The following is a 17135-nucleotide window of genomic DNA, read 5'->3' as shown; positions in this document are numbered from 1 at the left end:
TGCTTGTATTGATTTTCATTAATTTTATTTTCGTAACATAAAAACTGGTCCACTTCTCAAAATATAGGGCATAAAGGTAACAGTATAGTAACTTAGAAAATGATTTATTGTTTGTAAGATATGCCACCCAATTTACTTTGTAAGTAGTGTCACTACACGAGAGTTCATCCATCCGCTCCAAGCAATAATAACAATAACTGTTATCGGATGGAGATTACTGAGATATAACAATTATTCAAAAGCTAATGAAAGATTCCCGGGCTGACAAATAATTTTTGAATAGTAGCACTCATCGATTTTCCATCTAGCTGTTTACCCTGCTGTCAATATTTGCAATAGCAGAAGTCTTTGGGGTGATTTACAGCATTTAATTTGGATTTCCGTTTAATAATAATTAATTAATAACAGTTATATTACTGGACAGATAACAGTAACAGATACAAGTTGAGTATAGTAAAGGGTGGCAGTTCTTAGTACGAAATTCCACGATTGAGTTTTGGTTCATGGGAAACGCAACGATTGATAGGTTCGTAGGAAACGCCACCGTTTAAAGTGCCACGCTACCATGCGTGCATGTGCGAAAGGAAGTGAGAGATAGAGATAGAGAGAGAGTGAGTGAGTGAGAGAGAGAGAGAGAGAGAAATAAAAAGAGAGTGAGTGAGAAAGAAAGAGAGATAGATAGAAGGATTCACATTCAGATTCCTTTATTCATGTGTTTAACAATACAACTTACGTTCTAGTGTTAAAAAATAAAATACCAGTAGCAGTAAAATAACATGGTGAATCATATTTAACTAAAGAGTTGTACAATAATATTGAGCAAGAAAAATGATGAAATATGCGGAAGTTAAGGTACTAATGTAATGTTTTCACATGAAACAGGGAAGTTTGGACCTTAAGAAGTCCATTCTCAGAGAGGGTATCGAGGATACCCTCCCCTTCAGCACTTAACACAGTGTAGATAGAGAGAGAGTGAGAGAGAGTGTGTGTGTGAGTGAGTTATAGAGTAAGAGATAGAAGGAGTGACAGAGTGAGCGAATGTGAAAGTGAGAGACAATTGATTGATTGATTGAGTACTTTATTTATGTAGATTACAATATATACTGGCTTATACACTTATATACAATAGCTTACAATACAGCAAAATTATAGATGAATTCACATAATATAGACTAAGAAAATAATTATTGAACTGTATATGATATGAAGAAGCAATTTGTAATATAATAACTATAGATAATAATTATATTTTTATGCATCTACATAAATTGGCGGAGCTTTGGACATATCAATGTCCATTCTTGGAAAGAATATTAAAAATATCCTCCCCACTAACTCTCTACCAAAAGTGAGAGAGAGTGAGAGAGAGTGTGTGTGTGAGTGAGTTATAGAGTAAGAGATAGAAGGAGTGACAGGGTGAGAAAGTGTAAAAGTGAGAGACAGCGTGAGAGAGGTAGTGACAATCAGTGAGAGGGAGAGATAGAGTTTGAGAGAGAGAAACCCACCACACATACACCCACCTTTATCCTTTATTCACCCCCTCAATCATTTCCTCTTCATGTATCTTTACTTATCCTTTATCTCCGGCCATCAATTGGTTTGAAGTTATGCATTGCCAGTCCTATAACACGTCACAACTGTCACGGTTCCCCTTCAAATTCCTCCATAGATTTCACGGCACCCCGCGATCACGATGGTCCCGATATTCCGTGACATTTCCTCTTGGTACCTGTCTAATCCTGCCTGCCAACTTGTACCAACAGGGCACAAATTTTGGTGACTTTGTTGTCGATAAATCATTTTACTCCTCCGAATCTTATCTACATGTGACAATACGTGCATAGAAAATCGTACTTGAGAAAAACTTCCTGTTTTGTTCTAGAAAATGTCTTGAAAATGTAAATCATCGTAATGATTGGTACTACAGTCGGTAATGCAGTATACTAGTAGTTCTGTGAACAATAGACCTCGCGCTCAGTGAGTTGCATTGACCTGTTGTTACGTTTCCTCAAAAATTAATAAATAATTTCTCAATTTAAAATGTCTAGAAAAAATCCTAAAGCTTTCTCTCCTATATCGTACCGTGACGTGTCGTCCCGGAATGTGAGTGTGAGCGCTGTTATCAGGTCTGCCTGCAACTGTCTACAACGTTGATGGAAAGATACATTTTCAAGACGTTCGATGTTTTTGAACGGGTAGTATTATAGTCAACTGTCTACTAACGTTAATGGAAAGATACAATTTTCAAGATGTTCGATGTTTTTGAACGGATAGTATTATAGTCAACTGTCTACTAACGTTAATGGAAAGATACATTTTCAAGATGTTCGATGTTTTTGAACGGATAGTATTATAGTCAACTGTCTACTAACGTTAATGGAAAGATACATTTTCAAGATGTTCGATGTTTTTGAACGGGTAGTATTATAGTCAACTGTCTACTAACGTTAATGGAAAGATACAATTTTCAAGATGTTCGATGTTTTTGAACGGATAGTATTATAGTCAACTGTCTACTAACGTTAATGGAAAGATACATTTTCAAGATGTTCAATGTTTTTGAACGGCTAGTATTATAGTCCACTAGACAGCTGATTTATGATGAATAATTCTATAGTCTGATTTTTACGGTAATATTGTCGTATGAAGGAGGCTACTTTTTCCTTTTATATTATCCTTGAAATGCAAAATTTCCAAAAACCTTGTATATAGGTCGACGTGCAATTTAAAAAGGAACATACCTGTCAAATTTCATGAAAATCTATTACCGTGTTTCACCGTAAATGCGCAACATAAAAACATATAAACATTTAAACATTAAGAGAAATGCCAAACCGTCGACTCTTAGACCTCACTTCAAATAGTAATATTATAGTTATAGAATATTAATAATAATTATGGCATTGTTCATTATAGACTACTAGCTTACCCGGTGAACTTCGTACCGCCAAAAAGTCAATGTATCTCATGTCACACTTCACTTTATTTGGTGAATCATGTAATTTATCTGACTATCAATATTTTCATTCACATCTCAATACGGAATTCCTAATCGATAGGTGAAGAGTTGAATAAAAAAAAATAGATAGGTAAAATTAATCAGTGTTTCAAAAATGAATTTAATGTTTTCATAGTTGTTGATTGTCAATAGATGGTCCAGGAAATATGCGATGTACGATGAATTACACAGAATTCCATACTCTTTCAATCTTCGATTTTAGGATGAATATAAGCTAAGCTAAATTTAAAAAAAAAGTAAATTATGTTGTCATTCTTCAGTATTTGATTTAGTAATTAATGAATGCAATATGAACAACTCTTTTTCATGAGATGTATAATTTTTTCCAACATTTTCCAGTTTCTCAATGATAGGGGAGTGATAATTATTTGTATAGGTCTTCTAATGAACGATTATCTACAGCTGGTACCAATCAACTACACTAACTTCAACTCCAAACTACCGTTTTAATACCAATACACAATTTATCACAGGGTGACGTGTTTATTATACAGCTGGTAACTTTTGATTCTAAATTATAGGTAGCCGCTCGGCCGAAAATTTCGAAAACATAGGTCTGTAAAATGCATTTAATAAATAATTATTATTGGCCCCCCTATTAAAATTTCTCGTCGGAAACCAACCCCAATATTCACACAACATGAATATGATTCATGAATTCTGAATGATTGAATAAATAAATAAATAAACATATTCCCAAAGTTTCATGCCGTTCTGTCAAGTAATTTCCGAGTCTACAGGTTACAAAAAAAACTAACTAACACTCAAACAGACATTCATTGTTATATAATATAGAGTAGCAGAAGTATTTATATTTATTATATTATATGGCTAAAGTGCATGACCTGTACTGATTATAATTATTGTATTTGTACAATTAGAGACAATTTCAATCTAAATTTGGGAAAGGAACAGTTTTGGGCTTTAAGCCTTTTGTTCCTTCCCCAATCATTCATAGTTGAGAATTATATTGTAACCTATGTATCAATGTTTAAATAAATAAATAATTGGAAAACATTTTTGTGCGAGGAAAGTTAGGAGAGCCTCGTTTACACAAAACCTACGAAATCCAAGTTTACACCAAAGTTAACAACTATGTTTTCAACAGATTGCAACAGTTAGCTGCCAATTGCACAATAACATTTTGTGTTGCTCTACATTGAAGAGCAGCAACTTCTCATCTTGTTTTGTAATAGGACCACCTTCATAGTTCATTTCTTACCTATTCCGTTCAACTTCTATTGTATTGTATTATGAAGTTTAACATTTCATGTTATACTTTCATGATAAGTTTCATTCCACATGGATGCAAATAACAACTATTATTTCCTCCAGTATTGCTAATGTGATCTAGTATAATGTTAATGGCTTAATATAACTATATTATTTTCTTTGATATTTGTAATTGATTAATACTGATGCAGAACTGTTAAATAATTATTATCTCTCAAGTTTGATTTAATTTTACTGTCAATTTTTGTAAATGTTACCATAGCCTTGTAACAATTATCAATAAATATATCTTATCTTATCTTATCTACAAGGAAATTAACTTTTTTTGTAGAAATATTTGTGAACAAAATCTTGTTGACAACTTTGGTGTAAACACAGGTTTAATGAACATATCATTCAAGACTCAGTCTGGTGGATAATGAATATCATTCAACCAAGCACTAGAGAAATTGCAAGCTCTTTATAATTTTGAGAAATTTTTAAATCGTTGTCTTACCTTGCTGATGAGCAGTTCTACAGAGGAGTCCTCCATCGCTGCCATATTACCTTGCTGAACCATATGAACGGATCACTCACTCACTCAACACAAAAACTGAGGATTAGATCCCCCAATAAATCAAACACTAATATTATCACTCAAGTTTTCGTTCATCTATTCACTGGATTCCATTTTGAACTTCTCCTTTCTCTTCAATTAATCATGATTCATTAGTTTGATATAAAATCAAATAGGTTTCTCTTCAAAATTACATGATTGTGGAACCGGAATAGGTTGATTCACACTGAGGGATTTACTATAATCAATAAAGGTTCACTAACCACATGTAAATCATCGTAATGATTGGTACTACAGTCGGTAATGCAGTATACTAGTAGTTCTGTGAACAATAGACCTCGCGCTCAGTGAGTTGCATTGACCTGTTGTTACGTTTCCTCAAAAATTAATAAATAATTTCTCAATTTAAAATGTCTAGAAAAAATCCTAAAGCTTTCTCTCCTATATCGTACCGTGACGTGTCGTCCGGAATGTGAGTGTGAGCGCTGTTATCAGGTCTGCCTGCAACTGTCTACAACGTTGATGGAAAGATACATTTTCAAGACGTTCGATGTTTTTGAACGGGTAGTATTATAGTCAACTGTCTACTAACGTTAATGGAAAGATACAATTTTCAAGATGTTCGATGTTTTTGAACGGATAGTATTATAGTCAACTGTCTACTAACGTTAATGGAAAGATACATTTTCAAGATGTTCGATGTTTTTGAACGGATAGTATTATAGTCAACTGTCTACTAACGTTAATGGAAAGATACATTTTCAAGATGTTCGATGTTTTTGAACGGGTAGTATTATAGTCAACTGTCTACTAACGTTAATGGAAAGATACAATTTTCAAGATGTTCGATGTTTTTGAACGGATAGTATTATAGTCAACTGTCTACTAACGTTAATGGAAAGATACATTTTCAAGATGTTCAATGTTTTTGAACGGCTAGTATTATAGTCCACTAGACAGCTGATTTATGATGAATAATTCTATAGTCTGATTTTTACGGTAATATTGTCGTATGAAGGAGGCTACTTTTCCTTTTATATTATCCTTGAAATGCAAAATTTCCAAAACCTTGTATATAGGTCGACGTGCAATTTAAAAAGGAACATACCTGTCAAATTTCATGAAAATCTATTACCGTGTTTCACCGTAAATGCGCAACATAAAAACATATAAACATTTAAACATTAAGAGAAATGCCAAACCGTCGACTCTTAGACCTCACTTCAAATAGTAATATTATAGTTATAGAATATTAATAATAATTATGGCATTGTTCATTATAGACTACTAGCTTACCCGGTGAACTTCGTACCGCCAAAAAGTCAATGTATCTCATGTCACACTTCACTTTATTTGGTGAATCATGTAATTTATCTGACTATCAATATTTTCATTCACATCTCAATACGGAATTCCTAATCGATAGGTGAAGAGTTGAATAAAAAAAATAGATAGGTAAAATTAATCAGTGTTTCAAAAATGAATTTAATGTTTTCATAGTTGTTGATTGTCAATAGATGGTCCAGGAAATATGCGATGTACGATGAATTACACAGAATTCCATACTCTTTCAATCTTCGATTTTAGGATGAATATAAGCTAAGCTAAATTTAAAAAAAAAGTAAATTATGTTGTCATTCTTCAGTATTTGATTTAGTAATTAATGAATGCAATATGAACAACTCTTTTTCATGAGATGTATAATTTTTTCCAACATTTTCCAGTTTCTCAATGATAGGGGAGTGATAATTATTTGTATAGGTCTTCTAATGAACGATTATCTACAGCTGGTACCAATCAACTACACTAACTTCAACTCCAAACTACCGTTTTAATACCAGTACAATTTATCACAGGGTGACGTGTTTATTATACAGCTGGTAACTTTTGATTCTAAATTATAGGTAGCCGCTCGGCCGAAAATTCGAAAACATAGGTCTGTAAAATGCATTAATAAATAATTATTGGCCCCCCTATTAAAATTTCTCGTCGGAAACCAACCCCAATATTCACACAACATGAATATGATTCATGAATTCTGAATGATTGAATAAATAAATAAATAAACATATTCCCAAAGTTTCATGCCGTTCTGTCAAGTAATTTCCGAGTCTACAGGTTACAAAAAAAACTAACTAACACTCAAACAGACATTCATTGTTATATAATATAGAGTAGCAGAAGTATTTATATTTATTATATTATATGGCTAAAGTGCATGACCTGTACTGATTATAATTGTATTTGTACAATTAGAGACAATTTCAATCTAAATTTGGGAAAGGAACAGTTTTGGGCTTTAAGCCTGTTGTTCCTTCCCCAATCATTCATAGTTGAGAATTATATTGTAACCTATGTATCAATGTTTAAATAAATAAATAATTGGAAAACATTTTTGTGCGAGGAAAGTTAGGAGAGCCTCGTTTACACAAAACCTACGAAATCCAAGTTTACACCAAAGTTAACAACTATGTTTTAACAGATTGCAACAGTTAGCTGCCAATTGCACAATAACATTTTGTGTTGCTCTACATTGCAGCAACTTCTCATCTTGTTTTGTAATAGGACCACCTTCATAGTTCATTTCTTACCTATTCCGTTCAACTTCTATTGTATTGTATTATGAAGTTTAACATTTCATGTTATACTTTCATGATAAGTTTCATTCCACATGGATGCAAATAACAACTATTATTTCCTCCAGTATTGCTAATGTGATCTAGTATAATGTTAATGGCTTAATATAACTATATTATTTTCTTTGATATTTGTAATTGATTAATACTGATGCAGAACTGTTAAATAATTATTTATCTCTCAAGTTTGATTTAATTTTACTGTCAATTTTTGTAAATGTTACCATAGCCTTGTAACAATTATCAATAAATATATCTTATCTTATCTTATCTACAAGGAAATTAACTTTTTTGTAGAAATATTGTGAACAAAATCTTGTTGACAACTTTGGTGTAAACACAGGTTTAATGAACATATCATTCAAGACTCAGTCTGGTGGATAATGAATATCATTCAACCAAGCACTAGAGAAATTGCAAGCTCTTTATAATTTTGAGAAATTTTTAAATCGTTGTCTTACCTTGCTGATGAGCAGTTCTACAGAGGAGTCCTCCATCGCCGCCATATTTCCTTGCTGAACCATATGAACGGATCACTCACTCACTCAACACAAAAACTGAGGATTAGATCCCCCAATAAATCAAACACTAATATTATCACTCAAGTTTTCGTTCATCTATTCACTGGATTCCATTTTGAACTTCTCCTTTCTCTTCAATTAATCATAATTTATTAGTTTGATATAAAATCAAATAGGTTTCTCTTCAAAATTACATGTTTGTGAAACCGAAATAGGTTGATTCACACTGTAGGATTTTCTATAATCAATAAAGGTTCACTAACCACATGTGAATGATGGTATGTATTGTCTTCAACGACGTATTTTCACTTGATGACTGGAGTTTGTTTTGATGTCATTTTCACTGTTGAATATCCCTAATGGAACGGGTGTTCAATTTATTTCAATCTGTTTCTTTTGAAAATTTCGCTGTCTGATAAAAAAAAACATGAAGAATGATATAAGAGTTGCAATCAATTCACTTACTTAATGGTGGTATACAAATACAATAATTATTGATAATTTACGAATATCATAAGATTCATAATTCAATAGCCAGACAGATAATAAAATAATAAATAATTTTATTCAATGGTAATTATATTAGTATTATATTTTAGTATTAACAGTAAAAGAATATAACTCTCTATCATTGTTAGTTACATTAACATTTAATTTAATGTTTATTATTGATATAACTTTTGTTGGGTACATTTTCCACGTTATCATGTCAATATCTAAAATTATCCCTCTCTAAATTTATACCCGTTGTAAAAGGATTAGAAGGAGCAAAAATCTTTCATCGGAATTATTAAAAAGTAGATGTTTTTCATTTCAACTCAAAACTAATAAAGCTTTGCAACACATTAATCGCCTCCAAGTATGTTTCCCAGTACAGAGTTCCAGCTTTTCAGCCCGTAATTTTCACTCGAGAAAATCATTCTAATTGACTTATTTTACGGGATTTCTTTATTGAAAAAAAAATAATAATAACACAATAGAAACACTTCTAGCTTAGTGAAAAAGTCTTGAAGTTCGTAAAGATTTATGCACCACATTTCACTTCTCATAAGCTGATAGATGCTATTCTTATTATATCTGTATTTGTGCAGAAACAGTAAGATACAGATAATAAGCATATCATCAGCTGATGAAAAGATTAATGCGCGTGTTCGTGGCTCATAAGTCTGTACGCAAATTAATACTGCGATTCTGGAATGACAAATCTGCCGAAATATACATAGTCCAATAAATAAGCAAGAAAAGAGATTTCAATTAATGCTTGAAGAAGTAACAGTGTTACAATAGGAACAATTCTAGCAAAGTGAGAAATAGTTTTAGGAAAAAGTGATAGTCATTCAAATTGTTCCGGAAGAAATAATACAGTAGAAACAATTCTAACAAACGAAGAATCAGTCTCACAAATAAAGAAGAGAGATTACAATCGACGCTTGAAAGAAATGTAACACAGTAGAAACAATTCTAGCTAAGTGAGAATTGAATCTTAGAAACAAGTGATAGTACTTTAAATAGTATCCAGAAACAGTAGAGACAGAAATTCTAGCAAACTGAGAATTAGTCTCACAAATAAAGAGAGATTACAATCGACGCTTGAAATAAATGTAACACAGTAGAAACAATTCTAGCAAAGTGAGAATTAGTGTTAGGAACAAGTGGGCGAATTTCGAACGACGAGCAAAGAAAGCCCAGGAAAGGGTGGAGAGGCTTGAGAAAATGAATGGAGCGCAAAATGTAGAACGAACAGGGTACCGTGTAAATCTTGAATAAAGGAAACTCTGCTACCAAACGAGGCTGGCGTTTAAAATTTAATGCCACATTTATACATTCCGACACAACAGTGTAGCGTTGCTTTAGTGTAGAGTTGCTGTAGTGTAGAATGCTCCATGCTTCAAACTGCTCCAAGAAATCAAAGAATTCGAGCGAACGAGTTGAGTCGTCGCTCGCTTTACATGGGCGCTCGGGAAAAAGAAAATCTCACATAAAGGAAATTTCGAGAGAGCCCGTCTCCTTTCATACTGTATCCTGCTTCTTCCAGACATGTTTTAACGAGTCAACAGGCTTCTAGAGGGTTTGCAACAAATGTCAAGGTTTATTTGGTTATTATCTGATGTGAAGTGATATGTTCAATGATGTATCGTGCAGAGTCTTGTTATGACGAGCTGAAATTTGGTTAGAATATATCAAAGAAATGTCAATGTGGAGGTTCTATTTGGTTACAGCTTTTGGAGAAATGTGTTCATCATCGGGACCGCGTCAAACTGGGCTTGCGACAAAGTGGGCCGTCGACAAAGGTTTATTTGGTTATTATCTGATGTGAAGTGATATGTTCAATGATGTATCGTGCAGAGTCATGTTGTGACGAGCTGAAATTTGGTTAGAATATATCAAAGAAATGTCAATGTGGAGGTTCTATTTGGTCACAGCTTTTGGAGAAATGTATTCATCATCAGCGAGTGGGCTTCAAACATAATCATTTTCTCTAAATAATTTGCTCCAAGCGTTTCGCTGTGATGACACGGTGTCGTCCGATGAGCGATTTCCGATGAGCGATTTTGGGGGTTAGCAGTCCACTGAGCGATCCATTGTTCAGAATAACAATACGGATAGGCAGACGCTAAGAAGGGGAAGACTTAGGTGTCATTAATCATCAGGGAGAGTGATGGAGGAAGGCCACAAGCGTAGGCCTATGTGTATTCTCTGATTATGATTGAATCAGTCAGTACCTACCACCTCCCATAACAATGAATAATTTTTGTTGAAGAATAAAATTGTATCCAATAAACAATATTTTAACAAACTGTTGAAAAAATTCGATTTGGGTATTATAAAATTATCGAAATGAATTTTTTTTTTTTAAATTATCAGTTTTTTTGGGATTTAAGCGCCCAAGGTTAAAAGTAGATTTTGAGATTATGTTTTTCTCGGCTGCTCAATGTAATCTCAACAACAATATCTGATGTGAATATTACAGAACCCATCAAATTCTGGTTGCCAAATTGTTGGAATCTGTTATGTGATTGAATCATGATGGAATAGAGGAAGGTTGCCTAAATCGTACCACTTTTTAAAATTTATTTTTTACTCACTTTAAAATGATCAATTTTTTCAAAGTTTGACTGTTATTCAAAGGATTGGTTGTTGAGGGAAGTAAATGTCACTTCTTTCAACCCAAATGGAGATATTTTGCTATACTGTGACACTTTTAGTGAAGTCATGCAGTCAGTACGATTTGGGAAACTAGTTGCCTAAATCGTACCCCCTGTTTCCTAAATCGTACCACCCTGATTATACATTGAGATGAAATCAATTGAAAAACAGAAAACAGAAACAAATTCACAAAATATTTATTATTAATATTATACAATGACAATTTATGATAGATAAAACAAGTTTTTTATTGGAAATGCTTTTTCAGGAAAAAAATGAATTGTCTATTTGTTTTCTAAGAACAACATTTGTAACAAACATATTTCTTGATTCTCTTTTTTGTACCAGCACATTTTTCGTGGACCCAATTTTCACAAATTAAGCATTGTACCATATCCTCAACAGTTTTTTCTTCACATATTGAACAAAACCACTCTCCAGCATCCACTTCAATTATTACATCATTCTGGGTGGAAGATCCAGCTTGGTTTAGGAGTGCTCGATTATTTTCTCCATTCGACAAATCACTTTCCTGTGGTTCACTGGTTTTTGTGGATGTCCTGGTTGTCTTCTTTCTTCCTGTGAACCTTCCTGGAGCCTTCTGATTAGTTTTGTTCAATTTCATTGTCTTAGGCAATGGTTTGATTTTCATCTGAAGCTCCTTTACCTTTTCCCTAGCAAGTTTCAGCTCATGCGCTAGTTCAATTTGATTCTTGTATGGGCTGCTTGTTAGGATTACAGCTTTCTGTATCTTTGGAGTAGAGCTACTCCTCCCTCTGTTTGGTATTGGAAGTGGGGAAATAGTTTCAATTGAAACATTGAGTTTCGAAATTGAATCGTTCGAACTGTTGAGAGAGTTTAGATTTTCATTTCTGTTAAAGTTTGAAGTTTCTTTGTCTAAATTATCACCTTTCTCTAGATTTTCTTCTGAAGATTTGTTGAGGCACTCGGCTGGCAGAAAGTCCATCTCGGAAAAGATCGAAGCATCAACAGGCCAAACACCACTACATTTGAAGCCATTGCAGGAGTTTTCGATTGTGGCAGCTTTGCAATATGCTTCATTCACTAACTGTGAAATCTGATATTGGGTGATTCTCAGACCAGGGTTTGTTCGAAGCCATTTATCCACAGCTTGAGTGAAGTAGCCTTTGAAAGGTTTGAAAAAGGACCTGTCCAATGGTTGCAGACGATGAGTTGTATGTCCTGGTAGTTGCAACATTATCACGCCAGCCTCGCGAGCAATTTCCAATGCTTCCAAGTTCTTGGAATGAGTTGTGTGGCCATCAAGAAGGAGAAGAACTTTTCTCTCTTTGGTTGGCTTCACTGTTTCAATAAAGTGTCGAAGCCACTTAACAAACAACTCAGAATTTATCCATCCATTTTCCGAAATATCCACTAGACTTCCAGGTGGTGCTCCAACCTTCAAATCATCGCACATCCTCATTCTTTTAAATATGATTAAGGGTGGAACATACATCCCTGCTGCACTTGAACAACAAACAACAGTGGTATTAACACCTCTTTCTCCACTAGATATGGACCCAACAGCTCGCTTACCCTTCTCAGCTATCACCTTCTGACATTTGTTTTGTACAGTACTCACGCCTGTCTCATCAATGTTAAAAATAGAGGTGGCATCAATTTTATTCTCCTCTACAGTCTTTCTCAAAAGTACAAAAAATTCATTTACATTTTCTTTGGAAAATCCTTGAGCTCTAGCCAAAGATGTTGCCTGAGGCTCACGAAGTGAAATGTCCTTGTGGCGTTTCATAAAATTGTAGTACCATTTTTTCCCAGCGATTCTGCTCTCTTCATTGAATACATGGGGGATACAATTCCTCTCAGCAATTTGAAATGCTAGTCTACGAACGTCAGTTATGGTAAGCCCAAAAAAACATGCCTCCAGTTTCTTTATGTGTTCAACAAGCTGTTGTTCCACTTCAGGTGGTAATGTGGTGTGACGTCCCATTGATTTTTTCCCTTCATTAGCAGTAATATTTTTTCCATCTAAATGACGCTTCAGAGTCGGTTTAGGAATTCCATATTGTCTGCAGCATTCGTTGAAGCCGATGTCTCCATTTCTATATGCAGCCAATGCTCTTTCCATGTCCTCTTCCTTCCAAGCTCCATACTTCCTTTTTGCCATTCTGAAACACAATAGTTAATTGTGTTTGTTTTTTTTTTACATTTATTTGAATGGAAAACAAAGTAATTTCTATTAGATTTGGATAAGGAATAGTCTACTGTTTGTGCCTACATAACAAAAGTGGCAAGTATGGAGCATAGAATGCAATGGACTCCCAAATCGTACTGGTACGATTTGAGAGACCGTTGTAGGTACGATTTAGGCGACTGGGTATCGCGGCAATCATAACGTTATTTCTAACCTTAAAAACACATGAAGACACGAGCTACTCAATCAAAATACTCTACATTATTGCTATTTTATCAAACTAAATCAAACTTGTATGAGTACTCACCTAGAGGGTCATGAAGGTCTTATCAAAAAAGTCCCAAAACACCACCAGCTAGCTCCAAAACAGTTAAACAATTTAAAAAACTTCAAGACAAATCGCACGTGCTCTGAAATTTATCCCACTGTTTCAATAATGGAGTAGTAACACATACAGCCGCGTGGGCGCTGCAATCACTCTAATTCACATAGAAATCAAGGTGGTACGATTTAGGAAGTGGTACGATTTTGGCAACTCTCCTCTATGTTATGTGAATAAAATATAGGAGCCATTTCGCTTTTATATACTAACTATAACAATTGTAGATAGGCATGAACTTGAAATTTCGATTGCTTGTAGATGTAGATTGCTTCAGATGTGAAGTTGATCTTGAATCTTCTTGATATCTGTGAGTTACTTCATTGCTTGTAGCCTTCCTCCGTCACTGTCCCTGATGATTAATGACACCCAAGTCCTCCCATTCATAGCGTCTGCCTATCCTTATTGTTATTATGAACAATGGATCGCTCAGTGGACTGCTAACCCCCAAAATCGCTCATCAGAAATCGCACATCGGACGTAACAGATGACACAACAATTTATGACGATGTATCATGCATGCTATTCAGTCAGCGCGTAAGACAGAATCAGGCATAATTTCAAATCAGGCATATTGGTAACTATTATTATTTCGATCATATTCTGGCAATTCTATTCTCTATCTATATACTGTATATAAAAATGTTATGTTGGTTTGTGTGTAATGCAAAAACTCCAAAAGTACTGGACCGATTGAGTTGAAATTTTAACATGATATAAAATCCGCATCAAGGATGGTTTTTATCTACTTTTTACAATTTTCAGGGGCGCTACGCTCGCCCGAAAATTTTTAACTTTTTTGTTTATGGATTTTTCCGATTTTTGACTTCACATTCGGGGTCAGCTCGCGAAAATAAGTCGATTAAAAAAAAAAAATTGACCGGGCTCGCAGGGTGGCCGGGGGGAGGGGGTGAAACTTTGGCCATTTTTGGCCAGATTTGAGCTGAGCGCTGCTGCAATCAAAGTGCAAAATCTGACCGCTAGATAGCGCGCATGTTTCAAAACGCAGCTTCAACAGGTTCGTGAGATATAGAGTACCGGTAAACTACACTCTTGATTACCGTATGTTTTCCGGTACAATTATTGGATTTCAATTACTTTCGCAATTCAGAACAAAGAAAGCATACCGATGCTTTTTTTCGATAATAAATTCGTGTTTCAGTGCAAATAATCGTGTTACTTGTGTTAATATTGTAGTAATTTCAATCAGTGAATGGATCGATACCGGTACCGTGCTACAATCAATTGGCGATTCAGTCGATAGTGTGAGTATAATCTTATCGATGTAAATCAATCTTGTAATGAATAATAATTATTGAGGCTTTTATTCTTGCATTTGTGTATTCATAATTTCTCAATTGTCAATGTTTCATAATCCTCCAAACCTTAGTTCATAAGCTGATCGGCTTATCTTATAGTTTCAATATCTTATTTTGGTTTTTACTGAAAGAGAAGAAAGGAAAATATGTGTGTGTATTACTTTACACACGTAAGAAGTTTTGTTAGTGAGGACAAGTGCTTAGCTATTGCAAATAAAGTTCTTAGTCAATTAGGAATGCCAGCACCAACCCGAACTGCGACTGCTGCATTTGATGTAGATTTACGCCGTGAACAGAGTTACAACATTAATGATCTTCAGGCATATGTCCAATCGAACATTCCCAAATTAACGTGGGAACAGAAAGGCATTTATGATCGCATAATGCAAATGATAAATGACGGAGTTGGGGGGACCTTCTTCTTGGATGCGCCAGGAGGAACTGGGAAAACATTCCTCATTAGATTGATTCTAGCAACGGTTCGATCAAAAAGTGATATAGCCTTAGCTCTTGCTTCGTCTGGAATAGCTGCAACATTGTTACCAGGTGGAAGAACTGCGCATTCAGCTCTAAAGTTGCCATTAAACATGCAAATCATTGAGACTCCTACGTGCAATATTTCTAAAGCATCCGGTATGGGAAAAGTATTACAAAAATGTAAACTAATTGTTTGGGATGAATGCACAATGGCACATAAAAAATTGTTCGAAGCTCTTGATCGATCATTACGAGACTTGCGTGGAAACGTTCAACCATTCGGGAATGCATTGATATTGCTCGCAGGAGATTTTAGGCAAACATTGCCTGTAATTTCTCGATCGACACCAGCAGACGAAATTAATGCTTGCCTGAAATATTCAACACTATGGCGGCACGTACATACATTGGAGTTGACTACGAATATGCGTGTCCAGTTGCAGAATGATCCATCAGCTGAGGTATTCTCACGACAGTTACTGGAAATTGGAAACGGTCAGCTGCCAGTCGATGAGACGTCTAGACAAATATCACTTCCCGATAATTTTTGTAATTTAGTTACATCAAAAGAAGAACTGATCGAAAAAGTATTTCCTGACATTCAGATAAATCATAGAAATCATGATTGGCTCAGTGAACGAGCTATCCTTGCCGCAAAGAATAAAGATGTCTATCAACTTAATAATGTTATACAATCCAGTATTCAAAGTGATGAAACTACATATAAGTCGATAGACACTGTTGTGGAAGCTGATGAAGTAGTTAATTATCCAACAGAATTTCTAAACTCACTTGATCTGCCAGGGATACCACCACACATATTGAAATTGAAAGTAGGTGTGCCAATTATCCTCTTGCGGAATATTAATCAGCCAAAACTCTGCAACGGCACGCGACTTGCAGTTAAGAGATTAATGAATAATGTAGTGGAAGCAACGATTTTAACAGGGCCTTTCAAAGGTGAAGATGTCCTCATTCCTCGAATACCCACGATCCCGACCGATACACCATTTCAATTTAAAAGATTGCAATTCCCAATTCGATTGGCATTTGCAATCACAATCAACAAAGCTCAAGGTCAATCTTTAGAATTGTGTGGTCTAGATTTAGATGTGGATTGCTTTTCACATGGACAACTGTATGTTGCGTGTTCCCGAGTCGGCAAACCAGATAGTCTTTATATTTACGCAGACAGTGGAAAAACAAAAAAAATTGTATATAAACAAGTATTGCAAAATTAAACTTATATGAAATGTATTCTTTGTTTTTTCTCATTTCTCAACCATTCGCAAACAGAGAGTGAGAATAGGGAAAAATCTGAGTGCAGAAGAAGGCCTTCCTGTAAAATTCGGCGTGCCACAAGGAACAGTTCTTGGTCCGATACTGTACCTCATCTTTGCCAATGAGTTGTGCTCACTCGACATTGGTGGCAAGATTATTGTCTTTGCCGACGACACAGCTGTGATATTCAAGGCAACAACTGGAACGAGACTTTCATAACCGCTGAATTAGGCATGGAAAAAATTACACTTTGGCTCCACAGTAATATCCTGACTCTCAATTCATCAAAAACTAAATTTCTAGCATTTTCACTGACGGACTCCAAAAAACCTGTACGAAATACAATCAAGTTACATCACTGCAAAATAAATCGCATAGACTGCAATTGTCCATC

The 17135-nt window shown here is 34.8% G+C and overlaps 3 protein-coding genes across 3 annotated transcripts in view; 1 reads left to right on the top strand and 2 right to left on the bottom strand.

The window, feature by feature from the left end:
* The window catches only part of LOC111043481 (uncharacterized protein CG43867-like), a 157116-nt gene extending 148750 nt beyond the window's left edge, over window positions 1-8366 (bottom strand). The window contains exon 1 of the mRNA XM_039438193.1: window positions 7906-8366. Coding sequence (XP_039294127.1) covers window positions 7906-7968 — 63 coding nt within the window. The 5' untranslated portion in view covers window positions 7969-8366. The remainder of the gene's footprint in view (window positions 1-7905) is intronic.
* A 3041-nt stretch (window positions 8367-11407) lies between these two features.
* Window positions 11408-13258, bottom strand: LOC111056197. The gene has a single exon (XM_022343531.2). It carries the CDS (start codon window positions 13256-13258, stop codon window positions 11408-11410), a length of 1851 nt encoding a protein of 616 aa, XP_022199223.2.
* Window positions 13259-15701: 2443 nt separating this feature from the next.
* LOC120353543 (ATP-dependent DNA helicase pif1-like) lies at window positions 15702-16918 on the top strand. The gene has a single exon (XM_039437511.1). It carries the CDS (start codon window positions 15886-15888, stop codon window positions 16699-16701), a length of 816 nt encoding a protein of 271 aa, XP_039293445.1. The 5' UTR covers window positions 15702-15885; the 3' UTR covers window positions 16702-16918.
* Window positions 16919-17135: the final 217 nt, after the last annotated feature.

Source organism: Nilaparvata lugens, chromosome 11 (assembly GCF_014356525.2).
Source record: "Nilaparvata lugens isolate BPH chromosome 11, ASM1435652v1, whole genome shotgun sequence".
Lineage (NCBI taxonomy): Eukaryota > Metazoa > Arthropoda > Insecta > Hemiptera > Delphacidae > Nilaparvata > Nilaparvata lugens.
The sequence above is the reverse complement of the archived record's forward strand: the minus strand, read 5'-3'. Positions and strand labels throughout refer to the sequence as shown.

Bases quoted from the DNA above. Each gene is read 5' to 3' on its own strand.
- LOC120353543 (XM_039437511.1), top strand. From the start codon at position 15,886: ATGCGTGTCCAGTTGCAGAATGATCCATCAGCTGAGGTATTCTCACGA.
- LOC111056197 (XM_022343531.2), bottom strand. From the start codon at position 13,258: ATGGCAAAAAGGAAGTATGGAGCTTGGAAGGAAGAGGACATGGAAAGA.